Source organism: Eschrichtius robustus, chromosome 8 (genome assembly GCF_028021215.1).
Source record: "Eschrichtius robustus isolate mEscRob2 chromosome 8, mEscRob2.pri, whole genome shotgun sequence".
Taxonomy (NCBI): Eukaryota; Metazoa; Chordata; class Mammalia; order Artiodactyla; family Eschrichtiidae; genus Eschrichtius; species Eschrichtius robustus.
In genome coordinates, this window is record NC_090831.1 from 20,851,076 (window position 1) to 20,878,656 (window position 27,581).

General features: G+C 41.8%; 1 protein-coding gene across 3 annotated transcripts in view; it reads left to right on the forward strand.

Moving 5' to 3' along the window:
• NAPEPLD (N-acyl phosphatidylethanolamine phospholipase D) overlaps positions 1-27,581 on the forward strand; it is an 89,273-nt gene that overhangs the window by 47,658 nt on the left and 14,034 nt on the right. Inside the window, exons 1-2 of one of the 3 annotated variants that reach the window (XM_068550432.1) lie at positions 1,986-2,359; positions 20,477-20,783. In XM_068550432.1, coding sequence (XP_068406533.1) covers positions 2,124-2,359; positions 20,477-20,783 — 543 coding nt within the window. In that variant the 5' untranslated portion in view covers positions 1,986-2,123. Of the gene's footprint in view, positions 1-1,985; positions 2,360-2,627; positions 2,796-20,476; positions 20,784-27,581 lie in introns of those variants that run through there. The other 2 variants (XM_068550434.1, XM_068550433.1) reach the window with 2 other exon arrangements.

Below are 27,581 nucleotides of genomic sequence, written 5' to 3' on the forward strand. Positions count from 1 at the left end.
GTGATTCCTGATTGACTGGTTTAAGATTCCTATTCTGGGAGAGGCTGACATTCTGAGTCTCCATTTGGTTGATGTGGAGCTTAGCATAAGTGACTCCATTTTAGGCCTGTTGTTTTAACAGTGACAACTTAAAAGACAAACAGTTATATGCTGAGTGCCTGACTTCCTAGGGGTGGCGTAAGAGGGAAGGACAAATAAAACCCAGTTCAGCAGGTCAGGATCTAAAATTAAACCATGAGTGAAAGGCACAGCATTCATTCTGCTCTGTACTGTGAAGCAGGGCAAGCTAGAGGTTTTACCTGGAGTGATAGAAATTGTTTTACTAAACAGCTTTTCATTGTCTAGAAAAATTAAGCTTTGGAAATCAAGTAGAGATTACAACACAATCCATAAAGTTTATGTAGTAAACAACATAAAAGTTTGTTTAGAAAGCATAAACATTAATTAATACAGCTTCAATTATAATCTCTGTGTTGTACTAAAAGGTTACTATTCATTCCTCCTAGACTTTCCTGGTCTACATAAATGTGCTTATCAAAAGCACCTGCTCTCAGTGAAAAACAAGCTGTGAACATTAGTCTCCATTTATCTGTAAGTTTGTGTAGAGAAGAGTTATCAAGCGAACGTTTCAAATTGCCTCTTAAACATAATAAGCGAATGCAATGCATGAGCCTAGGCAGTTAATAAGCCTAGTTCAGAAAAAAAAAAAAGGCTATAAAAGACATTCTTGGGATAATCACACAAACTTGAAACTGGACTGAACATTAAATGGTATCAGGGAATTGTTTCCTTAGGTGTGCTAATGGTATTGTGACTGAGGCGAATGTCCTTTCTTTAGAAGAGGCAGGCTGAAATATTTAGTGGTGATTGATTTTGTTGTCTGCAATTTATTCAAACGGTGTAACAAAAAGATATCTCTATATTCTGTATGTTTGAAAATCATCATAAAGAATTGGAGTGAGGGGAACAGAGGGCATCTTTTTAAAGTTCCTTAGCCAAGAGCATTGTGAAGACCTCCTGAGCTAACAGTAGCTTCAATTGACAGTTTGGGTTTGTAGCGCTGGGTCTTTTTTTCCTGTTGCACCTGAGGTACCACTGAGTGAGTGCAGTCTCAGCCCAGGCCACGAGCAAGCAGCTCTTCATCACACTTAAGTGAATAAGATTCAGCAACAGCTGCAAGCTACCCTGAGGGGGTAAAAGTCCATACCTGGCATAATCTTATTTACATTCCTACGCTATTACACTGGCACGGTCACTTTCAAATTGCAAAATAGTTTGGTTTGCATTTTCCACCAGTCGTGTCTGCATTCGCAGTCCCAGACAGAGGGCATTTCTTTCTGGCCCGTGGACACACCCCCGAGGACTCTTATAGAGGAATCTCTTTGCCCAGCCACCCATTGTTGAATTCTGTTTCCATCTGTCTATACTTAAATTACTTATTGAAACAGTAAATTTCATCCTGCAGTTCAAAAAGGAAAACCTGGGAAAAGCTGGGAATCATAATTAGGTGCTCTGTTGTCATCATCCTGAGATTTTTTTTAAAAAGCAAATTTAGATGAGAACTGTGTATACCAGGAAGCTGTGACATCTTTTTAATAGTTAATGAGCACAGACCGTGACAAGGCAATGCTTGCCATGAATATTCAATACCTACTGTACACACTTCAAATTACAGTTTGGTTTCTTCGCTACGGGGCTCGTGGCACCATAGGTTGTAAGTATCCTGCTACCAGGTGCTGGTCTACTACGATCGCGCAGGCTACGAGAGGCCACCAAGATCCCATTTAATTTTAGCAATTAGGGCGGGTGTTCTAGAAGGTGTTCACGCGATCTGAAAGTTAGCTTTTAGGTCCAGGACAGGACAGCAAGTTTGGTGTCAGAAGGGCTTGGGCAGAGTGCGAGAGAGGCATGGGCCGGGCCAGGAAGGGCAAAACGGGCCGCGGCGCCGGGGCCTGGCGGGGGGCGGCCATCTTGGTAAGGCCCAGAGCGGCGGCCGGCGCGGGGCTGACGCCGGCGGGGCTGCCAGATTCGAAGGACACAACGAGTGAGTGACCGGGCAACGTGGAGCGAAGTCTAGCTCGGCCAGGGCCCCGCGCGGCGTGGGGGCGCCCGGTGGGCCTCGGATGCGGCGCCGGCTCGTCCCCAGGATGGTGAGGCGGCGAGCGCTGAGGCGCTGCCTGCTGTTGTTAACGCCCTCGGCGGAGCCGGTGCGGCGGAGCCGGGGGCGGAGAAACCCGGGCGCTGGCCACCGTCGCCCCTTCCGCTGTCCTGGGGCGCTGTGTCCGGGGGCGCTGTGTCCCGTAGAAGAGCAGCAGCAGAGGCGGCGGCGGCGCGCGCGCCTGACCGACCATCGCGTCAGGTGAGCCCACGCTCCGTGCCCGCCTCCCTGCCTCCCCCACCCCCCCCCCCCCGCTAGCGCCCGCCCGCCTCCCTGCCCCCCCTACCCCCCAGCGCCTTTCCTTCGCCCGGCTCCGCTTGCTTCCTCTCGGTCTCTGGGTGGACCAGTCCGCACTCCCCAGCTTGGGGCTGCTTGGACTCTTCCGCGGAGTAGAGCGGAATGTGGGTGGATTCCTGCTCCCGAGCCCTGCCTCTACCCGGAGATGCTGCACTTGTGAGTGGCAGGGGTTCGTTTGAATTTCCGCACCTCACGAGGTGCGGAGCCCGCATCTCTGAGGCTGCCTGGATGAAGAGCCACATGATTTTTTTCGCTTGGGAGAGTAGCCATCTCTGGGATTTGTTATAATCCAATCTCCTCTGCAAATCACGAGGTTGCATCTTCACCGATTGGAATACATGTGGGTGTATTTTTTGGTTGTATGTAAATGAGTGGGTGGACAACTTCCTTGGAGCAATTTATTTCTGCTTCACCTGTAGTATTTATTTCTAAAAATCCGTTCCACCAGGTTTTTCCTCTTTTATCTTGAAAACTAACTATGGAATGGAAATGAAGAGCGAAAGGTTGGAGCAAGGTGCGGCGAGGTGGTGGAAGCCGGCGCTTTCTTGAGTTTTCAGTTCGGTGGTCGTTTGTTTCTCAAATTGAATATTATTGCAGGCTTTTCAGACCAGGTATTCAGATAGTTTTTTATTTTTCAGCTGTAATCCTGGTAGTTGAGATAAATACGCTTATACAGGCCCCTGAGCCTGAGATGCATCACATCTCAGTTGAACCTGGAAAATATTGAGTATGAGAAAAGTTAACCTTCAAAAAGTAGGTAGGTTTTCGGCCTTGTCTTTACTGCAGTTGTTCTATATATGTTGTAATGTGACTCACCTGGTTTACTTTGGCTAACCAGCATCAAGTGTTTGCTATTTGATAATTCTGATTAAGTTATTGAGAAAGTCATTCCTGAGATACAGCTCTCTGGAAATTAAGAAATAATTTCCATCTTTGTTAAGAATGGATATCTAGCAGTTCCATTTCTATTTTCAGTTTCATTGGTTTTGATTTAGCCGCAGACGTCGATATCATTTAGAAAGAAGTTATGTAATCTTTAAAAAGATTACCTATTTCCCACAGTAGTCTGATTTTGTTGCAAGAAAATTTAGATCTGCTGGAGAAGAAATTTAGGGCCTGTTTAAAATGTAAGAGAGAGATTGATTTCAATTCAAACTGTTTTAAGTTAACTGAAGATATTGTCGCAATTTTCAGATTTTATTTCATTACATTCTGCAGGCTTTCCTGCTGCAAGAATTTTATAAGTCTCCAAGGGATGAAAATAGTGTATTTTTCATACTCTTATTTTCCTTCACAATTTCAAATTATATTGTACAGATTTCGTATTGCAAAATTTAATTTTTAAATTAGTTATAACTGACTGATATTTTAATATAAGCATTCCGTCATAGGGTTTGGGTTTTGGTTATGCTTTGGATGATACAGTCATGCTGTATGAAAAGGGTATTATGTTATTTTGAGTATTAGTGAGCTTGGGAAATTGGGGAAATTTTTAAGAACATGTTGTCCGTGTTTGACAAAGTACTATTGGCCTTTAATTTTGTTGTTTCATTCTGCTTTTTCATTGTAGTGGTAGACAGCTGTAGTTATGTTACCGGGTTGGCGTGGTTAGTGTCAAAATAGCTTCAACCGAGGAGGTCAGCGGAAGACCCGGACCAGCAATCTCGGTCCTTGTGATAGCATGCAAAGAATTGCAGACTAGCACTTAGGGCTTAAGCACAAAGCTGAGTTTTATTAAAGCCTAATTACACTCTCAGGGGGAGAGCGGGCAGTTTCTGCGAAGTGAAACCAGCCTATAAGCATACATTCTCAGAGAGCGGGCTGTTTCTGCGAAGAGAAGCCAGTAGCTCCTGTACCGGCTTAAGGGTGTTCATACGGAGCGCTTTGCGAGGAGGCGGGGCGCAATCGTGGGTGAGTGACAGGGGGGTCATTATTTGATTGACAGTCCCGAGCTATGTAACAAGTTCCTTATTGCGCATGCCCTTACCCTTGATTCGCTAAGAAAAGCCCAAGGGGGGCGGCAAAACCACCTGCAGATTTTATTATAATGATGGTACAATGAGTTTGGTTTACTCTAGGTTATACTCCTGTCTAGTCCGGGCACGCACAGCCCGGGGAAGTCCCCTTGTGTTACTGTGCTCCCTCTTTATCAGGATAAATTGCTCGCCACACGACTATAGTTTCCCCCGTTCTGGGTGGAGTCAGGGGAGGGTCCTCAGATGGTCGGGGTGTAATTCCACTAGTCCCCTCTTTTCGCCACTGTCACCTCCTTGCTGCTAATGTCTAACTACCTAACAGATATAGTGGGTTTTTCCATTCCATTCTGCTCTTTTTTTTGTAAATTAGAATATGGCTGTAGCTGAAGGACTGTGTTGATCTGGGCATTTTAGATTGACATGCATACAAGTAAAAAATGTTTTCGTTGAGGTATTACTGGGGAAATGGATTGAGCACATAATTAATGGTTAACGAGCACCTTTATCCTGAAGGCCTGTGAGGGCATATGTAAAACTGGCATTAAAAAAATCACCCATGTGATTTCCAGCATAAGAGTCAAGTAATGTGCTATTCTAACTGCTAGAATACCGAAAAATTCTACCTATCTATATCTATAGTGCTTTCCTTGATTTGTCTTTTGAATTTAATAACCATTGTGTATTTAAATTTTTTTAATACTTTATTAATTTTTTAATATCTTTATTGGAGTATAATTGCTTTACAATGGTGTGTTAGTTTCTGCCTTATAACAAAGTAAATATTTTATTAACAGACTTTTGTGACAGATTATGTATGAACTCATATATCCCCAGGGGCAGTCTTGTTATGTCAGAGATAGTCTTTTGCCAACTCAGGTGGTTAAATAATGTATTATAACTTTATAATTTACAAAGCTCTTTCAAGTATTCTTGTATATATTTATATTTACTTTGGTTTTAGAGACGTACAATATGTGAGATTGTTAATGCCCTTCCACCGATGAGGGAAACAGGAAACTGAGAGCCTGGGAGATTTTAGTAATTTACCCAGGGTTCCTTAACACAACAGCCCTGGCCTTTGGCCCAATACGCGTATACACAGCTGCTGCTTATTAGAAAGGGGGTACCAACTGAAGCCAAGGTAAGAGTGGTTGGGATCAGCAAACTTTGGTCAGCATCACAGCCATAAGTTGCAGCCCTATACCTGTTGGTTGTGAATGGTAAGTGCCATTGGCTATGGGGGCACAGGGCTGGCATCTAGATGGATCAGCATAAATTCAGAAATGATTGAAAATCAACTCAGTATACGCCTGCTACCTAGAACAATTCACCTTTCCCCTTGGGGGCAGCAGATTTTCCTGTTTATCTAATTGGAGGGCCTTCCCAGATTTAAGGGACAGTAAAAAATGCCTGTAGACTTCTGTGCTCCTTTGTAATCTCTCTCAGTTATAAGAATGAAATGGTCAAAATATAGAAAAACCAAGCTTCCTCATTGTTCTGGCACCCCTTAAAATGAGCAGACACTTGATTTGCTTACAAAAGATTCTGTTGCTAGGAAAACTGGACGACAGCAATAATTTGTTTTGAAAGTTGTTTTCTGTATTTTGAAGGTCCTTCAAACTACAAAGATGTTTGTTTTCTTTTCAAGTTACTATGTTCATTCCTTTGGCTTGTTTAGAGAGTTCATGCAAAGTACTACCATCTGTGTTGTGCTATTCTGTGATTGAAGTAACTAATGACGGTTTAAAAGAGTTTCTGAGCTCAAAGTTCTTTTTTAAACTTGAGGCCAGTTTATCTGTTTATGAGCTAAACTAAGTGAAATACCCACCATGAGGTGAAATGTATCATTTATCTCCCCAGGCTGACCACATGCTCTGTTGGTTCTAAGTGTTTCTAGGCATAATTCAGGTGAGAATATGGCTAATCAGCAGTCCAGGCTCCATCACCAGACAGAGCTGGACCCTTGGAGTGCCATGTACCTCTCTGCCCTGACTTGCTTCTCCTGTAAAAGAAAGGGATCACAGAATGATGACTTGGGTCATGGAGTGTTGAAGTTAGAAAGGACCTTCGTATGTGGCTGGTCCAACCCCTTAACTTACAGATTTCCTGTTTCTACTTTTTTTTTTTTTGGCTGCGTTGGGTCTTTGCTGCTGTGCACAGGCTTTCTCTAGTTGCGGCGAGTGGGGGCTACTCTTCATTGTGGTGCGCGGGCTTCTCATTGCGGTGGCTTCTCCTTGCGGAGCACGGGCTCTAGGGCGCGCGGGCTTCAGTAGTTGTGGCTCGTGGGTTCTAGAGCGCAGGCTCAGTAGTTGTGGCGCACGGGCTTAGTTGCTCCGCGGCATGTGGGATCTTCCCGGACCAGGGCTTGAACCTGTGTCCCCTGCACTGGCAGGCAGATTCTTAACTACTGTGCCACTAGGGAAGTCTCTCCTGTTTCTACTCTTGCAACAGTTTTTAGCCTCTCATGTTGCCACAAAAGCGAAACGTCAAAATTAGACTTTTCCGCCATTTCACAGAGATGAGGTACAGATCTTCCTGACTTACGATGGGCTTACATCTTCATAAACGTGACTGAAGTTGAAAATATCATAATTTGAAAATGCATTTAATACACCTAATCTATCGGACATCATAGCTTAGCCTACTTTAAGCATGCTCTGAACGCTCACATTAGTCCACAGTCTGACACAAAGCCTATTTTACGAGAAAGTGTTGTATATCCCATATACGTTATTGAATACTATAGTAAAAGTGAAAAACAGAATGGTTGTAAGTGTACAGGTTGTTTACCCTGGTGATTGCTAGCCAGCGACCCCAGTCACCCACTGGGAGCTGCGACTTGCTGCCTCTGCCCAGCAAGGGACGAGAGTATCTTTTGGTCCACATATTACTAACCCGGGAAAAGATCGAAATTCACAGTTCGAAGTAGGGTTTCTACTGAATGCGTATCGCTTTTGCACCATTGTAAAGTCAAAAAATCATAAGTTGGGCCTTTGTAAGTCGGGGACCGTTTGTACTTGAAAATTCTTACTTGAAAGTCCATTCCTTTCTTATTCTTTCCTCATACAGTGTCTCAATTTTATATGTAGACGAACTGTCCATCGCGTGTAAACGTATGCGTGCCTTTCGGAGCCCATGTTTTAACTGGGTGAATGTGAATGCTGGAGCGTGTATCGAATATCATCACAGAAGAATTTGACATAAACGTGTGATGTTCTCGGCAACATTCTCTCGGTTAAGCATGATTATGTAGAGCTTTATAATTTCTTTTTGCTTAGCTGCCCAAATATCTTAAAATCATACTTTATAATAAAGCTTATCTCCAATTTAGTATACACTGCCCACATTTTAATACATTTTGTTGAAGGCATTACTATGCATATATATGGTACCCTGAGGCTGCAGAGTGATCAGTCTTTCAGGTTTTCCCAGGACTGAGGGCATTCCCAGGATACAGGACTTTTCAGTGCTAAAACTGGGAAAGCCCCAAGGTGTTGATCCTCTTACCTGAAAGTGTCTCTTCATTGGACTTGATTAAAAATTCTTCCAGCTGGAAGGATAAAATGCCAGGTGGTTATATGCTGGATGAACTCAAAGGCATCTTTTCAAGGCAAGGAAAATATCTTCAAGGCCCCATGTATATTTTCTGTTTATATGACTGAAGTATAGGACTAATTTATTATTCTTTTCTGTGTAACTTTAAACAAAAATAATTTAGCAATTAAATAGGATAGTGACATCATTTGAAATCGCCGTGTAATATTAAAAGGGCAATTATAGGGCTTCCCTGGTGGCGCAGTGGTTAAGAATCCCCCTGCCAATGCAGGGGACACAGGTTCGAGCCCTGGTCTGGGAAGATCCCACATGCCACGGAGCAACTAAGCCTGTGCGCCACAACTACTGTGCCTGACTCTAGAAGCCCACGAGCCACAACTACTGAAGCCCGCGTGCCTAGAGACCGTGCTCTGCAACAAGAGAAGCCACTGCAGTGAGAAGCAGGCACACTGCAATGAAGAGTAGCCCCCGCTCACCGCAACGAAGACCCAAAACAGCCAAAAAAATAATAATAAAATATAAATAAATAAATAAATTTATAAAAAGAAAAATAAGGGAACTGGTATTTATTGTCTACTAAGTGCTTTTTACTTTGAAAGGGGAGAAAAAAGACATTGTTGAAAGCAAGAAAGGCTAGCCTTGTCAGTGAGACCATACTGTTGGCTGTATGCAACTAACTTTAGAACCTAGGCATCTGTTTAAGATAAATTTATTGGATTTTCCTTGCATATTCAACATGATTAGTGGAAAGAGCATGGATTTTGGAGTCTGATCAACTTGGGTTGGATTTCCAGGTCCAACTGTTACCAGCTTTTTGGCTTCAGGTAAACCGTTAACCTCTGTGAACCTCTGGTATGTTGCCTGTGATGTGACGATAATATCTATCTACCTTGAGGGAATGTTGTGAGGATTAAATGAGATAATGAATGTGTATAAAATGTCTGACACATATAAGTGCTCAATAAACGATATACCTATAGCAGTCATGTGTGTTGCTCTGTGTACCCTTGTTTGGATTAGGAAGGCTCTATTTTTGGATAGTTACCTTGTGTGTTTTTATAGCTTCCCTAAGCTTCCAAGTTATGGTCATTGTATCAGTTAGGATTAGTTTGGGGAGGTCCAGAGTTGCAAGATCCAGGCTTGGTACATGGCCTCTGTCTGAAATCCTAGTTCTCTATGCCATTCCTAGAAGTGGCCATGATACTCATGGCTCAAGATGGCTTCAGGCAGCAGGATGCAGGAAGAATCCAGAATGCCTCCCTTTCCCATATAAGACTTCTGCTTCGATCGCATCGGCCATCCCTAGCTGGAAGGTGTGGAAATGTAGTCATTAACTGGTGCATAGCTACCCTAAGTAAAACTGACATTCTGTTACTGAGGAGAAAAGGGGCATTAGATTGTATGGTAGGCATCTTCTGGTCTCTACCACTTTGTCACCACTTTACCACCATAGAATTCAACTACTGAAGTCTTCCCTAAGATTTTTCAATTTTTATCTCCATAATTAGTAGACTTAGTGGGAATGCCCTTTGTTGAATTTTGTCTCATTGTCCTTTGGTTACTTTTGCTTCTCCTGTAATTTTATTCCCAGCAGATTCTCTCAGAAACAATTAACTCTGTCTCAGTGAAGAGTGATTAGGATTTAAGCTCCTGTTCATTTATTCAGTCAATAAATAGTTATTGAGCACTCATGATGTACAGGCTGCTGTGGGTTACTATAGACAGTGTCAGTTATTAGTGAGTGTGGTTCCTTTTTTTTTTTTGGTTTGGCTTCCTGAGCACACAGAGTTGAATTTGTGACTCAGCTGGACTGAGTAGAAGCCGGTGACCTATCAAACTTTATCCTTAGCGGTGTAGTCTTCCAAGTCCTCGTACTGTGTAGCCACCTTGAGGTTAGGCCACCTTTATAACTTGGGGTGCAGGACAGGGAGGAAGAGTAGGCTTTATTGTTGGCAACTGCTCTGCTAGCATAAATTCTGGGGTACCAGAAAGTCCCTTTGGTCCTTCCTAAATGCCTGTGCTACCTTCATGCCAACGGCTGATTGAAAGTAGTGGTTCTCAACCCTGCCTACATATCAGAATCACCCACAGAGCTTTGAAAAACTACCTGGGGAATGCCCACCTGTCATTTGGATTCAGGAGCCTCCAGTGTAGTTTAAAAAGCTCCACAGGTAATTCTGCTGTGCAGCCAGAATTGAGAATCACAGGTTGTTGTTTGTTTGTTTTTTTTAACTAACATCTTTACTGGAGTATAATTGGTTTACAATGTTGTGTTAGTTTCAGGTGTACAGCCAAGTGATTCAGTTATACATACACATGTATCTATTCTTTTTCAGATTCTTTTCTCATATAGGTGATTACAGAATTTTGAGTAGAGTTCCCTATGCTATAAAGTAGGTCCTTGTTGAGTATTTTATATATAGTAGTGTATATATTGTTAATCCCAACCTCCTAATTTATACCCACCCCCCTTCCCCTTTGGTAACCATAAGTTTGTTTTCAAAGTCTGTGAATCTGTTTCTGTTTTGTAAATAAGTTCATTCGTGTCATCCTTTTAGATTCCAACATAAGTGATACATGATATTTGTGTTTGTCTGACTTACTTCGCTTAGTATGATCATCTCTAGGTTCATCCATGTTGCTGCAAGTGGCATTATTTCATTTTTTTAATGGACGAGTAATATTCCATTGTATATACATACCACATCTTTATCCATTCCTCTGTTGATGGACATCTAGGTTGCTTCCATGTCTTGGCTATTGTAAATAGTGCTGCAGTGAACATTGGGGTGCATGTATCTTTTAGAATTATGGTTTTCTTCAGATATATGCCCAGGAGTGGAATTCCTGGATCATATTGTAGTTCTATTTTTAGTTTTTTAAGGAACCTCTGTACTGATGTGCATAGTGGCTGCTCCAATTTACATTCCCACCAACAGTGTAAGAGGGTTCTCTTTTCTCCATATCCTCTCCAGAATTTGTTTGTAGACTTTTTGATGATGGCCATTCTGACTGGTGTTAGGTGATACCTCATTGTAGTTTTGATTTGCATTTCTCTAATAATTAGCGATCATCATTTCATGTGCTTTATGGCCATCTGTATGTCTTTTTTGGAGAAATGTCTTTGGATCTTCTGCCCATTTTTTGATTGGGTTGTTTATTTTGTTGATATTGAGCTTCATGAGCTGTTTCTGTATTTCGGAGATTAATCCCTTGTCGGTCTCCTCGTTTGCAAATATTTTCTCCCATTCTGTAGGTTGTCTTTTCATTTTATTTATGGTTTCCTTTGCTGTACAAAAGCTTTTAAGTTTAATTAGGTCCCATTGGTTTACTTTCATTTTTATTTTCATTACCTTAGAAGGTAGACCCAAAAAGATACTGCTGTGATTTATGTCAAAGAGTGTTCTGCCTATGTTTTCCTCTAAGAGTTTTATAGTGTCCGGTGTTACATTTAGGTCTTTAATCCATTTTGAGTTTATTTTTGTGTGTGGTGTTAGAGAGTGTTCTAGTTTCATTCTTTTACATGTAGCTGTCCAGTTTTCCCAGCACCACTTACTGAAGAGACTATCTTTCCTCCATTGTATAGTCTTGCCTCCTTTGTCATAGATTAATTGAGCATAGGTGCATGGGTTTATTTCTGGGCTTTCTATACTGTTCCATTGATCTATATTTGTTTTTGTGCCAGTACCATACTGTTTTGATGACTGTAGCTTTGTAGTATAGTCTGAAGTCAGGGAGCCTGATGCCTCCAGCTCCGTTTTTCTTTCTCAGGATTGCTTTGGCTATTCGGGACCTTTTGTGTCTCCATATAAATTAAAAATTTTTTTGTTCTAGTTCTGTGAAAAATGCCATTGGTAATTTGATAGGGATTGCATTGAATCTGTAGATTGCCTTGGGTAGTATAGTCATTTTGACAATATTGATTCTTCCAATCCAACAACATGGTATATCTTTCCATCTGTTTTGTGTCATCTTCAATTTCTTTCATCAGTGTCTTATAGTTTTTGGACTATAGGTCTTTTGCCTCCTTAGGTAGATTTATTCCTAGGTATTTTATTCTTTTTGATGCGATAGTAAATGGGATTGTTTCCTTAATTTCTCTTTCTGATCTTTCATTGTTAGTGTATAGAAATGCAAGAGATTTCTCTGTATTAATTTTGTATCCTGCAACTTTCCTAAATTCACTGATGAGCTCTAGTAGTTTTCTGGCGGCATCTTTAGGATTTTCTATGTATAGTATCATGTCATCTGCAAACAGTGACAGTTTTACTTCTTCTTTTCCAATTTGGATTCCTTTTATTTCTTTTCCTTGTCTGTGCCATGGCTAGGACTTGCAAAACAATGTTGAATAAAAGTGGTGACAGTGGACATCCTTGTCTTGTTCCTGATCTTAGAGGAAATGCTTTCAGCTTTTCACCATTGAGTATGATATTAGCTGTGGGTTCGTCATATATGGCCTTTATTATGTTGATGTAGGTTCCCTCTATGCCCATTTTCTGGAAAGTTTTTATAATAAATGGATGTTGAATTTTGTCAAACGCTTTTTCTGCATCTATTGAGATGATCATATGGTTTTTATTTTTCAATTTGTTAATGTGGTGTATTGTACTGATTGCTTTGTTGATACTGAAACATCCTTGCCTCCCTGGGATGAATCCCACTTGATCATGGTGTACGATCCTTTTAATGTATTGTTGGATTCTGTTTGCTAGTATTTTGTTGAGGATTTTTGTGTCTATGCTCATCAGTGATATTGGCCTGTGATTTTCTTTTTTGTGTGGTATCTTGGTCTGGTTTCAGTATCAGGGTAATGGTGTCCTCATAGAATGAGCTTGGGAGTGTTCCTTCCTCTGCAATTTTTGGGAATAGTTTCAGAAGGATAGGTGTTAGCTCTTCTCTAAATGTTTGATAGACTTTGCCTGTGAAGCCATCTGGTCTTGGACTTTTGCTTGTTGGAAGTTTTAAATCACAGTTTCAATTTCAGTACTTGTGATAGGTCTGGTCATATTTTCTATTTCTTCCTGGTTCAGTCTTGGAAGATTGTACCTTTCTAAGAATTTGTCCATTTCTTCTAGGTTGTCCATTTTATTGGCATATAGTTGCTTGCAGTAGTCTCTTATGATCCTTTGTATTTCTGTAGTGTCCATTGTAACTTCTCCTTTTTCACTTCTTTTTTTTTTTTCTTCTTCTTTTTTTTTTTTTTCTTTTTCTTTTTTGGCTGCACCATGCGGCATGCGGGATCTTAGTTCCCCGACCAGGGATTGAACCTGTGCCCCCTGCATTGGGAGCATGGAGTCTTAACCACTGGACCACCAGGGAAGTCCCTCCTTTTTCATTTCTAATTTTATTGATTTGAGCCCTCTCCCTTTTTTCTTGATGAGTCTGGCTAAAGGTTTATCTATTTTGTTTATCTTTTCAAAGAACCAGCTTCAAATTCTTTTATCTTTTCTGTTCTTTGTCTCTATTTTATTTATTTCTGCTCTGATCTTTATGATTTCTTCCCTTCTACTAACTTTGGGTTTTGTTTGTCCTTCTTTCTCTAGTTGCTTTAGGTGTAAGGTTAGGTTATTTGAGATTTTTCTTGTTTCTTGAGGTAAGACTGTATTGCTATAACTTCCCTCTTAGAACTGCTTTTGCTATGTCACGTAGGTTTTGAATCATCATGTTTTCACTGTCATTTGTCTCTAGGTATTTTTTGATTTCCTCAGTGATCCATTGGTTGTTTAGTAACGTATTGTTTAGCCTCCACGTGTTTTTTTACGGTTTTCTTTCTTTGTGATTAGTTTTTTTTTTTTTTTTTTTTTTTAGGGAAGGATTATTTATTTATTTATTTATTTATTTATTTATTTTTGGCTGTGTTGGGGTTTCGTGCGGGGCTTTCCCTAGTCGCGGCAAGCAGGGGCCACTCTTCATTGCGGTGCGTGGGCCTTTCACTATCACGGCCTCTCTTGTTGCGGGGCACAGGCTCCAGACGCACAGGCTCAGTAGCTGTGGCTCACGGGCCTAGTTGCTCCGTGGCATGTGGGATCTTCCCAGACCAGGGCTCGAACCCGTGTCCCCTGCATTGGCAGGCAGATTCTCAACCACTGCACCACCAGGGAAGACCTCTGTGATTAGTTTCTTATCTCATAGCATTGTGGTCAGAGAAGATGCTTGATATGATTTCAATTTTCTTAGATTTACTGAGGCTCACTTTGTGGCCCAGCATGTGATCAATCCTGGAGAATGTTCCATGTGCACTCATGAATGTGTATTCTGCTGCATTTGGATGGAATGTTCTTTCTATAAGTATCAATTAAGTCCATTGGTCGAATGTGTCATTTAAGCCCTCTGTTTCCTTATTGATTTTCTGTCTGGATGATCTGGATTGTAGTTCTTCTTGCTTCTGGTGCCTGCCCTCTGGTGGGTGAAGTTGGTCCAGGGGTTTGTGCAGGCTTCCTGGTGGGAGAGACTGGTGCCTGCCCGCTGGTGGGTGGAGCTGGGTCTTGTCCCTCTGGGGGGCAGGGCCGTGTCAAGGTGTGTGTTTATAGGCGGCTGTGGGGTCAGGACGACTTTAGGCAGCCTGTCTGCTGATGGGTGGGGCTGTGTTCCCACCCTATTGGTTGTTTGGCCTGAGGCATCCCAGCGCTGGAGCCTGCAGGCTGTTGGTGGAGCCAGGTCTTGGTGCCAAAATGGCGACCTCCAGGAGAGCTCACGCTGATGAATATTTCCTGGGGCCTCCGTCACCAGTGTCCTTGTCCCCACAGTGAGCCTCAGCCGACCCTGTCTCCCCAGGAGACCCTCCAGGACCCTCAGGTAGGTCTGGCCCAGGCTTCTATGGAGTCACTGCTTTGCCCTGGGTCTCAGTGCACCTGAAACCATGTGTGCACCTGAAACCATGTGTGCACCCTCGAAGAGTAGAGTCTCTGTTTCCCCTGGGACTGTGGAGCTTCTGTGCTCAAGCCCCGCTGGCCTTCAAAGCCAAATGCTCTGGGGGCTCCTCCTGCCAATGCTCCTCCTGCCAATGTCAGGCTGGGGAGCCTGACATGGGGCTTAGAGCTCTCTCTTCTGTTGGAGACCCTCTGTGATATAGTAATTTTCCAGTTTGTGGGTTGCCCACCTGGCAGGTATGGGATTTGATTATATTGTGAAAGCACCCCTCCTACTGTCTTGTTGTGGCTTCTTCTTTGTCTTTGGGTGTAGAATATCTTTTTTTGTAGGTTCGAGTCTTTTTTTATCGATGGTGGTTCAGCAGTTAGCTGTGATTTTGGTGTTTTCATGAGAGGAGATGAGCTCAAGTCCCTCTGCTCCGCCATCTTGTCTCCTGCCTGTGAATTCACAATTTTATATTTGCTCTTCTATCTTTAGTGAAGAAAAGGGTCCTTTTAATACACTGCTAGATAACATAGCTAATGAAACTATTCCAGTTCATTGAAATGTCTGCACAGGGCTTTGCAGGTTAAAGTTAAACTGTCCTCCCCTCCCTTCGCATGCAGTACAGATTTCCCTTGAGAATGGTGTTAACCCCACAGGCATTTAGGAGACTGATGGGAGGGCAGATATGTCCCAAGCATGGGAAGTACACTGGATAATAAAAGAGAGAATGTTCTGTGGGAGTTTCGTGCACAACACGCATCGGCAAAGCAAATACTGCTTTGTTTTTCCATGAATTTCATTTTTAACTCAGTTTATTGACTTAACAACCAGTTTTGCTAAAAAGCTAAAGGAAAGCAAAGCAAACAGAAACTTAATATATAGTACCTAGGAGCACACTATAAAATGGTGTATTTCATCAGTTTTAAGACAGACATTTTATTCTGGTTTTAACACCACCCATATCAGGATGAATCATATAGTGCATGACATAATTATAGTTGATAACATTTTAACTTTCTTAGTGGCACATAAAATAACTGCCTTACAAATTCATGGTGTCTTAAATTGGATGAAAATCAGTATAACGTAAAGATCTTCATCAAGTTTGGAACCTCCTTTTGAAACACTGGTTGTTTGTTGATAGTGTACATGTACTCATGAGTATGCCCCTCCCCTCGCACTTAGTGTTGGCCTGAAGTCAAGGCAGAGTTTTCATTTAATGTTGTTAACTTTGGAGACAGATATATAACAAGAAATAATTGGGAAATCTGCTACATTTAAATAAGGAAACTCCAGCCTTGATATGTTAAGCTAGATATGTTTTCTGAATCTGCTAAGCTGAAAGCTAGTTAACATAGCAGGATCCAGTCTTCCTTAGTTCTAGTTTTCCTGTCATTTTATCTTTGATATTTAAGGATGACCTTTGTGAGATTGTTGCTGTATCTACTACCGAGTGACCAGAAGAGTGATATTTGATGCTGAGCCTTCTCATGACCCAGCCCTCAGGCAGGCTTGGTACGTCTCCACGAGCTGGTGCTCTCTTGGTCACGGGACCACCTGTTGACAGAGCCCATCATTGTGCACATTCACCAGCCGGACTTCTAGTACTTTTCCTCCAAAAGAATGAGTCCAGGTTGTCACAGTTCAGGTTATGTCCTTCTGGTTCCTTCCCATCATCTCACACTTAGAGTGCATAGTGTGAAATGGTGCATCATAGTGCCAGCATTTTGTGTTGTTTTGAACAAATTTCGTGGTCATAGATAATCCTGTGAGTATTGATGTCTGTTTGCTACTCCTTTCTCCCACCCCAAGGATATTTTAAAACATCATGTGCAAAAGCCCTGTGATGGCAAGGTGTCCCTGAGGCGGGAACATGATGCCTTTGAAGAAATAGATGAAGGGCCTGTGTTTGGAACAGAGGAGAGTGTGGGCGGGGCTAGAAATACACACCCTCATGGACCATCTTACTGACCTTTGCCCTCATTCTGAGAGTAAAGGGCATCCTCTGGAGGTTCCGCCCCCCCCCCCCTTTTTTTTTTAAATCAGATTTGCCTGTAAAAAGCTCACTCCTGAAGTCTGGATTTTGTGTGTGTTGCGGCTGGGGTATGTTAAGAAAGGATTGCTTTTGGTAGAGACCTGCTTCCAAGGATTGACCAGGGTGAAAACCTGAGTTAGTGGGAGTTAAGAAAATGGGGACCGTGTGAATAGACAACTTAAAAAAAAGTTTATTTTCCAGATAGAAAACAGTCACCAAACCCATTTTTCACTCTCCTTTCAATCTCCAGGCCCCTGGAAACCTCTCTGCTGTCTCACTTCCATCACCCCCAGAGTCATCTGTTTGTACTGGGTGTCAGTGCCCACTTCCCCTTGGATCCTTCCTTCCCTGTGGTCTCAGACCCTGCGTCAGACTCGCTGGGGCAGAGACCTGCCTTCTCCTCCACCTTACTTTCTCCTAATTCCCTTCCTGGGCTAGTGGTGCTCCTCCCACTTTGACCCCCTCCCCAACCTGCCCTGCAAAGTGGCCAAAGTTTGCCGCCATCCAGAGACTCTCAATTCTTAGGGATTCAGCTTCTTTATTGTCTCTTGGAATTATTCTTTCCCTTCTCACTGTCACTGCCTTATCATCTTTTTTTTTTTTTAATATTTTATTTATTTATTTGGCTGTACTGGGTCTTAGTTGTGGAACGTGGGCTCTTCATTGCGGCATGCAGGATCTTTAGTTGTGGCGTGTGGGATCTTTAGCTGTGGCATGTGAACTCTTAGTTGCGGCATGTGAGGTCGAACCCGGGCCCTCTGCATTGGGAGTGCAGAGTCTTAGCCACTGGACCACCAGGGAAGTCTCTGTCTCATCATCTTTTGACTGGGCTGCTATGTACCTCTTAGTTTTCCATTTAAAAAATGAGATCGTAATACCTACCTTGAAATTTTGCTGGGAACGTTAATTTAAATGCACCGTATAAAACATGTAGCATAGGGCCTCGCTATTAGTGGATGTTCTGGGTTTCTTCTGTTTCCTACTAATTTATGTCCCTGGCTCCAGTTTTTAGCCACTCCCTTTTTGCTTTTGTTTTTTTTTTTTTAATTTTTTTAATCTTTATTTTATTTATTTATTTTTCGCTGTGTTGGGTCTTTGTTGCTGCATGTGGGCTTTCTCTGGTGGCAGCAACGGGGGGCTACTCTTCATTGCAGTGTGCAGCCTTCTCATTGCAGTGGCTTCTCGTTGCAGAGCTCGGGCTCTAGGCACCCGGGCTTCAGTAGTTGTGGCTTGCGGGCTTAGTTGCTCCCCGGCATGTGGGATCTTCCCCAACCAGGGCCCGAACCTGTGTCCCCTGCATTGGCAGGCGGGTTCTTAACCACTGCGCCACCAGGGAAGTACCCTCCCTTTTTGTTTATATCCTGTGACCAGAGTCATCTTCCCCGCATATGCCCTGTTTAAGTACCTTTAGTGTTTCCCCATTGCCTGAGTGTAGCCAAACCCCCTTAACGTCCCCGTCCAGGCCCGCAGTCCAGTCCCAACCTTTTCATCCCGGCCTTTACACCTTTACCACCTCGACTCTCACAAGCCTCTCTTGCTCATTATGCCCCAGGTACACTAGACAGCTAGATGTTGTCTGAAGACCCTGCATTGACTTTTTTGTGTGGTTTTGAATCAGGGTGCCCTTTTCTTTTTTTCCCCTTATTTCTTGATTGTTTAAAACAATGAGCCAATACTTTATTATATATTTGGTAGAATTACTACATATGTGTGTTTATATGTATATGAATATTTATGTCTGTGTGTAACAAATGCAAACAATCTCACAAACTGTTTATCATCACAAGGGGCGGCGTGAGGTCAGCTCTGCCATCGGACATTATCTTGTCCAGAGGTGACTTAAACTCTCTAAACCTGTGTATTTTCATCTGTTAAGTGAAGTAAAGTTTAAATGGCTGGTCTTTGTTTCTGCCCTTTGTAAAGTCCTCGGACTGAATGTAATTATGACCCAGGTAAAGCCATTCTGTAAGAGGAACTGAGATAACTCTCCCAGATCCATTGCTTTCTAATAGAATTTAAAGAATTTAGATGGTTTAGGGAAAAAAGAATTAGCCCTTGGGTGAGTGGCAAGCATTTTACGTACATTATTATGTCCTTGAATCCTTTGAAACCCCACTTGAGATAAGTAGGTATTTTACAGAGGAGACAATTGAGGACTAGAAAGGTTAAGTCATTTGCCGAAGACATAAAACTGGTTAGACTGCCTTAGCTGTCAGGCTGTCCCACTAACAGCTGTGCCTGAGCAGCAGCGGGTGCTTCAGCTTTTGTGAGCTGTGGTTTCTTAACACCTGTTCTTCTCCAGATCATAGACTATTTACTCCAGAAAGTTTGGGGGAAAAAAAGTTCTGGCTGAGTGTATATGTATGTGTACCTCATCCTGGGGTTTGAGTTATTTCCCTTTCTTCCTGGGTAATATTTCTATTTAAACAGCACTGTAGTCAAAAAATAATACTTGTTTCTCTGTTATTGCGCTTATTTTTCTTGGGGTTATAAAGAGTATTGTGTATTGTGTATACACAATACACTTAAACTAAACAGAAAGCAAACGTTTGTTTAATAGAATAGGAAAGAGATGAAATTCATGGAAGAAGAATGTATATTCTTACTGCACTGTTTCTCACTTTCATGTGTCTGTGTGTCTGGAATCCTGTATAGTTCAAAAGCAAGGATTTCAGTGCCTTGAGTTAAGTGGTGTAAGTGGGCATAGGAGCAGTAAAGAAAAGGGCAGCAGCAACCCCTCACGTTTGTTGAGCTGATGTATAGGATACATGTGACGATGTGCGTGCATGTATGTTACATTTGCTATGTACATTTTACATACGTGTTCCAAGTGCTTTACTTGCATTTGCTTCTTCAGTCCTCTCAATAACCCTTTGGAGGCAGGTAGTATTATTATCTCCATTTTACAGATGAAGAAATCAAGGCACAGAGAGGATAGGACACTTGCCTAAGGTCACAGAGCTAGGTTACATGCGCAGTTCTACATCTGAGTTCATTCAAATTTGTATTGTTAACCACTTAAATACATTATTGAAATGTTTCTCAACTAATGTTTCTCAACTCTCAACTCTCCTTTCTGGGGATTTGGACTCATTGTACTTTTTGGGGGGCATTAGTAACAGATTGTCTACAAAGTAAAAATAATTAGGCCTAATGGGGTCATATGTAAGTCATTTGAATTACTGAAGTATCTTGGAGGAACTAAGACGATCCTTCTTATTATGTTATTAACAATAATACTTTAAAATGAAGGTATGAAAGTATTACAGATTCATGAAGGTGCTTTTTTCTACAGAATGTCATTGAAATGGAAAATTTTCATATGTTTAAATGCTGGCTGGTAGAGTAGATTTGTTTTGAATTATAGCACATAAGGAATATTTTAAAGGTTTGGCAGTAATAAGTAAAGCAAACACCTTTTCTATTTAGCAAGCAGTAATACTGGATTCTAAAATTGTATTTTGCAGGAAGAAAGTTTGAGCCTAATAGAGACATTGTTATAAGTTTGAAGAATTTTTTATTGGTTAAGAAATAATACTATGTGTATGTTTTAATGTCTTTATGTTAAACTCAGTATATTCCCCGTCCCCGTTTCTTTAGCTCTTCACGAAAGGACATGGATGAAAATGAAAGCAACCAGTCCCTGAGGACAAGTTGCCAATATCCTAAAGAAGCAGTAAGAAAACGCCAAAATTCACGGAATTCTGGAGGAAGTGATTCTTCTAGGTTTTCCAGGAAGAGTTTCAAACTGGATTACAGACTAGAAGAAGATGTAACTAAATCAAAGAAAGGAAAGGATGGGAGATTTGTTAACCCTTGGCCAACATGGAAAAATCCCTCTATTCCAAATGTTCTCAGATGGCTGATGATGGAAAAAGATCACAGCAGTGTTCCATGCTCCAAAGAGGTAGCATTTGGCTTTTTGAGTGCTGCGTATTTGCTCTTAATATATGTATTACTTAACGTTGCTGTGAATTGTATTATGACACTCCAGTTAGCTAATTGAGCCCTTTTGTATGATAAGGTTCTGGGGAGATGACATGAATAAGGTGCCTTCAAGTTCATAGTTGAGCAGCGAAGTACATGTGTGAATAACCAGATCTGATCTGGTGGCAACTAGAAGTAGGAACAGATGCCTTCAAATTATAGGAAAGGATGCAATTAATTCTGACTGGTGGGATTGGAAATGGCTTTACAGAGGAGATGATATTTGAGCTGGGCCTAGAAAGATAAAAACTATTTGGCAGTGGTTTTCCAGGTGGATGATGGGCATGAGGAAGGTCACAGAGGTGAGAAGGTGCATGGCATGTTCCAGAAAGTAGTAACCTGTGTTTTGGAATATGAATTATAAGGGTTAAACCTGGAGCGCTTGGCTCTTCATCCTTGGAAAAAGCTGCTAAAGTTATAAAAGAAATCGTCAAATAACCTTCCAATCCTTCAAAAATTGGGAATAGGTTACTGGGCTTTCAATATGCTAGTTATACTTAGGATGAGACTATTAACCTTTGGCCTATGGTTTATGAGATGAGTGAGATTTCACTTCAGCAGGGAGTCGGTGGCTCCCAACGGCAGTAGCGCTTTTTTCTCCTTTCTTAGTTTCTTGCCCGTCTACACCTCCTACCCCGCTTGGCCTCTCTGTTCCAACAACCCCTGTCCTGCCAGGCCTTGTGGGGAACTGAGAGATAAGGAACTAGACATTGGCAGTGGGTGGGATGAAAAGAGTGGAGGTATCCCTGAAGCGTTGATCTGCAATAAGGCAGGAGGATGGGGAGTGGGTCGGTGGCGGTGGTGTTAGATCGTTTACCTTAGTAAGTGTGTCCATTTTTCTTTAAAGGATATGAGATTTAAAAAAAACCCCAAAAACCCCATATTGTCACTTTGATGCTAAGGAATGTTCAGAGTATTAATCCTAGTTAACAGAGTTGAGTAACATGAATAATATTTTCCCAGCACTGTGTAAGAATGAGTCAGGATATTAATAGATAAAACCTTAGTGTATGTTTCAACTTTGTGGATGGGAGGAACAAGAAAATTTTATGTCTTCTGGAGAACCTGGTATGAAGAGAAACATGGAGTCAAGCTGTGAGAAGAAGGGTTTAGGGCAGGAAGCCAAGATGGGTAGGTTACCTGTTGGGTAAAAATTCCTTCCTGGTTTTTGGGCCACAGTTTCTAAAAATACAGAAGTAGTAATGGTGTCTTTAGTTTTCTTTCATTTCAAACAGGAAAGTGAGTGACCACATGAAGGCGGAAATACATCTCTGAACTCTGATGATTTGGAGATATTGAAGGAACTGGGTTCAATTTCTGAGAACTCACCAGGCCAGTTGTTCTTAAACTCCACTATTCTAGGTGCTAGAGATAGAGCCATGAAAAAGCAGAAAGACAGCCTGGCCTCCTTGGGCCTTCGGTTTAATGGAAGAGAGACAATAAACAGATAGGAAAATGATGTGGGATACTGAAAGGTGATTAGTGCTTTGAGGAATAATGAGGCAGAAAAGGAAGTTGGGGGGTGGGAGCTGAATTCTTTAATGAAGTGTAAGCTTTTTTTTTTTTAAAGGCAGGAGTTTTTTTTCTTTGCTTTTTATTTTAATTTTTATTTTATATTGGAGTATAGTTGATATACAGTGTGGTGTTAGTTTCAGATGTACAGCTAAGTGATTCAGTTGTACATACACATGTATCTATTCTTTTTCAATTTCTTTTCCCATTTAGGGTATTACCTAAATATCGAGTACAGTTCCCTGTGCTAAACAGAAGGTCCTTGTTGATTATCTATTTTATATACTAGTGGGTATATGTTCATTGTGAACTCCTAATTTATCCCTACCAGCCGTGTTTCCACCCACCCCCGGCATCCATAAGTTGGCGTTAGAAGTCTGTGAGTATGTTTCTGTTTTGCAAATAAGTTCATTTGTATCATTTTCACCTTAGACTCTACCTTCAAGTGCTATCAGATGACATTTGTCTTTCTGTGTCTGGCTACTTCACTTGATGTGATCATTGCCAGGTCCAGCCAGTTGCTGCAAATGGTGTTGTTTCATTCTTTTTTATGGCTAATATTCCCTTGTATATATGTACCACATCTTCTTTATGCATTCGTCTGCTGGTGGACAATTTGGTGGCTTCCACGACTTGGCTACTGAAAATAGCCCTGCAATGAACGTTGGGGTGCATGTGTCTTTTCAAAGTACGGTTTTCTCTGGTTATATGCCCAGGAGTGGGATTGCTGGATCATATGGTAGATTTATTTTAGTTTTTTAAGGAACCTCCATATTGTTCTCCATAGTGGCTGTTACTGGGTTACATTTGCATCAACAGCCTAGGAGGATTTCCTTTTCTCCACGCTCTCTTCAGCATGTATTGCTTATTGACCTTGGATGATGGTCATGCAAAGTATAGATACTAAAGTTTCCTAAAACAGTACAAAGATACTTTCACTTGGAAGAAAAGGATTAACTCAAGTCCTCTTTAAAAGTAATTTTTTTTTTTTAGAAAATATGGTTTGAACAGAGTTTTGTCGAATCTTTCTGTCTCATTCATGTACAGAAACACATACACTTAGTAAGTATATTAACAAGAATGTGGGTTTCATTGTTTTGAAGTTATCATTATCAATGCCATGGAAAGAGTTATGGTTTAATGAAGAGAGAGGGTCTTGAGAGTCAGAAGACCTTGATTCCACTCCTGATTGGACACTTACTTGTTGTATGACCTTGGCAAGTGTCTTAGTGACCCTCTGCCTTGGTCTGGTTTTCTGTGAAATGGCAGTAACATCTGCTTCACAGAGTTAGATGACAGTTGTACTTAAAGCATCTGGCAGAGTAGTGGTTGAATAAATGTTGGGATTTTTCCCTTTCCCCAAGAAAAGTGAAACATTAACTCTAGCGTACAGGTGAATAACAGGCTTAGGGATTTTCCCATTTGTAGCTTTAAAAAAGTAGGACCAGCCAAGAAAAATCTTGATCTAGTAAAGAAAAATGCCAAGTGGGTGCTTGATTTTTTTAAATAAACAAGAATTTCCCCATTCTACGTACTTTTTCAAACTCTGATTAGGATAAAAAGTAAAAAACTATTTTTTTTTCTTTTTGGAATCTCAATTGTAGACACTATTTCTTTGAGTTTCATGGGCCAGTAGTGTTAAGAGATCAAATTCTTTAAAATAAGCTACTCTTTTGCGATGGATGGGCTTAGAAACAATGTAGCATGAGGAAAGGACCTTGAAGAAAAGTGTGACTGCTTAATTCAGATCTCTTGTCAGACGTTTACGGTTTTTAAAAAACAGCTTTGTTAAGATATAATTCCCATATTATACAATTAACCTGGTTAAAGTGTACAATTTGGCAGGTTTTCAGTACATTCAGAGTTGTGCAACCGTCACTACAATCTAATACATTTTTATTACCCCCAAAAGAAACCCTGTGTCCTTAGTCATCACCCCCCAGTTCTCCAGCCCCTGGAAGTCACTAACCTATTTTGTCTCTGGATTTTCCTATTCTGGAAACTTCCTATAAATAGGACCACACAGTGTATGATCCTTTGTGATGGGCTTCTTTCCACACTTTACCTGTTGGTACTGCGTTTGGAGAGCAAGTTGAGGCTGCCAGAGGTGCTCAAGGTTTTGTTTCCTCTCAGTTGTCAGTGGATAATGCCAGATATTAAACTTTAAAATGACTTTTAAACTTAGAGCAAAAAGAAAATGCAACAATTTTCAGGGAGTTTTGTTTCAGATGTTTTGATGCACTGTTTAAACACGATGCTACTTAAAATTTTTTATAGTTTTATTAACATAATAGAAGCTCCACATATTCAAAAAGTAAAATCTGGTGAGTTTGGATGTCTGTATAAACCTGCAAGATGATCACCATGATCAAGAAAATGAACATATCCGTCATCTCTTGCCGCAGACCGGCTGCAGAAAGCTAGAAGTTCCTGGCGGTGAGGGGTAAGGAACTGAAAAGCACCAGTATGGGGTCAGAAGGGCCAAGACAACTGATGGTTGCAAGGCAAGTTTATTCAAAGAGCATGAATGTATATATAGGTTTAGTATGGAACGAATATTAGACAATAAATCAGTAAACCTTGTATTTCCACATAATTCTGTCGCCACTATCTATGCGCCACTATCTATGCGTCAGCATGCCTTATGGGCCATTCTTTGGAGATACAGACTTCCTCCTCAGGGCAGCACGTCCTTCTTCTGGGGAACAACCAGGGGCTCTTAGATCCAGAGCAGGCACCTGGAACGAAACTGGCCGCAAGCCATTTTCCTTTTTTACGCTCAATACCGCAGCGTCAGGAGTGCATACCAAGAAAGAGACAAGCAGTTCTCCGGAAAGCAGAAAGCAGAATAAGCTTACAGCTTGGGGGCCACCACAATCTCTAAAAGCTTCCTTGTGTCCACAGTAATCCACCTCTGATTCTCCCCCACCTGATTCCCAGGCTGTTACAGACTCACCCTGGAGATACTGCGGGGTCAGTTCCAGACCACTGCAAGAAAGCCAGTCACAGCAATTTTTTGGTTTCTCAGTGCATATGAAAGTTATGTTTGCATATACTGTAGTTAATTAAAAATACTTTATTGCTAAAAAATGCTAACCATCATCTGACAATGCAAGGTTGCCACAAACCTTCAATTTGTAAAAAAACAAACAAAACAAAAAAACACCGTAGTATCTGTGAAGCGCAATAAAACAAGGTATGCCTGTACTTGTGTTTTTAAAAAATATGTATTAAATGCGATAATACTTGGGAGTAAGTATAGTGGCGTGAGGCAGTATGTGTGGAGGCAGGCGGCGTGCCCTCGTGTGAGTGCTGTACCTTCTCTGGTTTTTTGTCTGTAAAAGGGAGAGAGTTAATAACACCTACCTCCAGCATTGTGGTATTAAATGAAAAAAAATTTTATGAAGCAGTTAGCACAGTTTCTAGCACACGGTAAGCACTCCATACATGTATTTTGTGTTATATGAAAGTACTTGATACATTAGATACTGCTGCCTCATCATCATGTGCCTCGTGTGAAGCCTAACACATGCTTAGGGACTCAATTGATACTCATTCCCTCTCCTTTCTTCCATAATTCTTGATAAGCACATCGTATGGCATTTGTTCACCAACCCTAACTATCAGCTTTGAGAACTGAGTTGAAAAATTCATTCACTCATCCATTCAACAAATTTTATCGTGCATGCTGTGTATTGGTCATTGAACCAGGCACTGTGAATGATTCCAAGTTGAATAAGACATGGGCTGCATCCTGTGTACAGTGGACCAGGGCAAAGAGCAGAACCTCCAGAGATGCTGTGCAAACGGGTGGCGTGGAAGTGGAGAGGGGGAGTGAGCACTGCCGGCTGTGGAGACTCAGGGATGGCTCCGCGAAGGGCGAAGGGCGTGCGATTTGATTGAGGTCTCGAAGGGATGAGAGAGAGAAGGAAGAGCGTCAGTGTTGTGCCGGGCTCCAAGCTCAGGCTGGGAGCGAGGAGCAGTCCCAGTGTTGGGGGGAACACAGAGCCGTGTGCAGGAACTGAGTGAAACAGCTGGAAAGGAGGAGGGGCCGTCCACCAACAGGCTTACCACTGGGCTAAGGAGGTGAGACGTGCTTTGTCAAGCAGTACAGAACCAGTGACGATTTTTCAGCAGGGGAGAGAGTTACGCCATAAGAAAAGTGTTTTTGAGGTGGCTCTTGTGTATGGAATGAGTTGACAGGAAGATGGTTGAGCCATCAGGAGGACTTGAACATGTCTAGATGTTACTTAGGATCTTAACTTGGATCTTAACTATGAGTAAGGAAACAGGTAAATATGTAAGGGATCGATAGGGGTGGTGCCTGATTGCTTGTCGGGGTTGGAGCGTGCTTCCTTCTTCTTTTGCAATACTTGCAGAGGGCTTACTGTGTGCCAGCCTCTCCTAATTCAGTCCCCAGTCACGACGTGTAGGTGCAATTATTATACCCATTTTTCAGATGAGGAAACTAAGGCTTAGGCTGGCTAAGGGCTATCTTGTCATCCTTCACCTCTGCTGCTCCTGCTCTGCCCCTTCTGGGCCCATTTCCTGTTTGGACCGGCTCAGTGACCTCTCAGTTTCCCTTCACCTGCATCTCCCCCATCTGCCCTCTCTCTCTGCCCTTTGCTGTCTCCTTTGTCCAGCTCTTTGTCTCTCCTGGCAGCTATTGTGACACACCCCAGGTCATCATTTAAACTTGAAAAGTGGTTTCTCTAAACATGAATTGGGTCATGTCTTTTTTTTTTTTTTTTTTTCTTAACGATGCTTTCCTCACTGTCTCTGGGTGAAGCGTGGGATTCAAGGCTTTTACTGGGTTCTGATCCTTTATAGATTTCAGTTTGTCTTCTGCCCCCGAATACCACATTCCTACTTGGCTCTGTGCCTTTGCTTGGGCATTTTCTCCACCTGAAATGCCCTTCCCCCTTTCCTCTGCATCAGGAACTTCTCACCATTCTTCAGGAACCTACACAAGTTACTGTGTCTGTAATGCCTTCCGCAGCTGGGCTCTTCATTCCTTCTTATTGGGCTACAGCATGCCTTGTACTTTATTTAATTATTCAATACCATGCCTTTTTCAAAACTGATTTGCAGCAACTTATAAAAAGACATGTAGCAGTAAAAAACCAGATGGATAAACATACAAGAGCAAATGGACAATTAGGGTAGAAAAATAAAGCCAAGAAAGAGGTTAGCACAGAAATCTGTT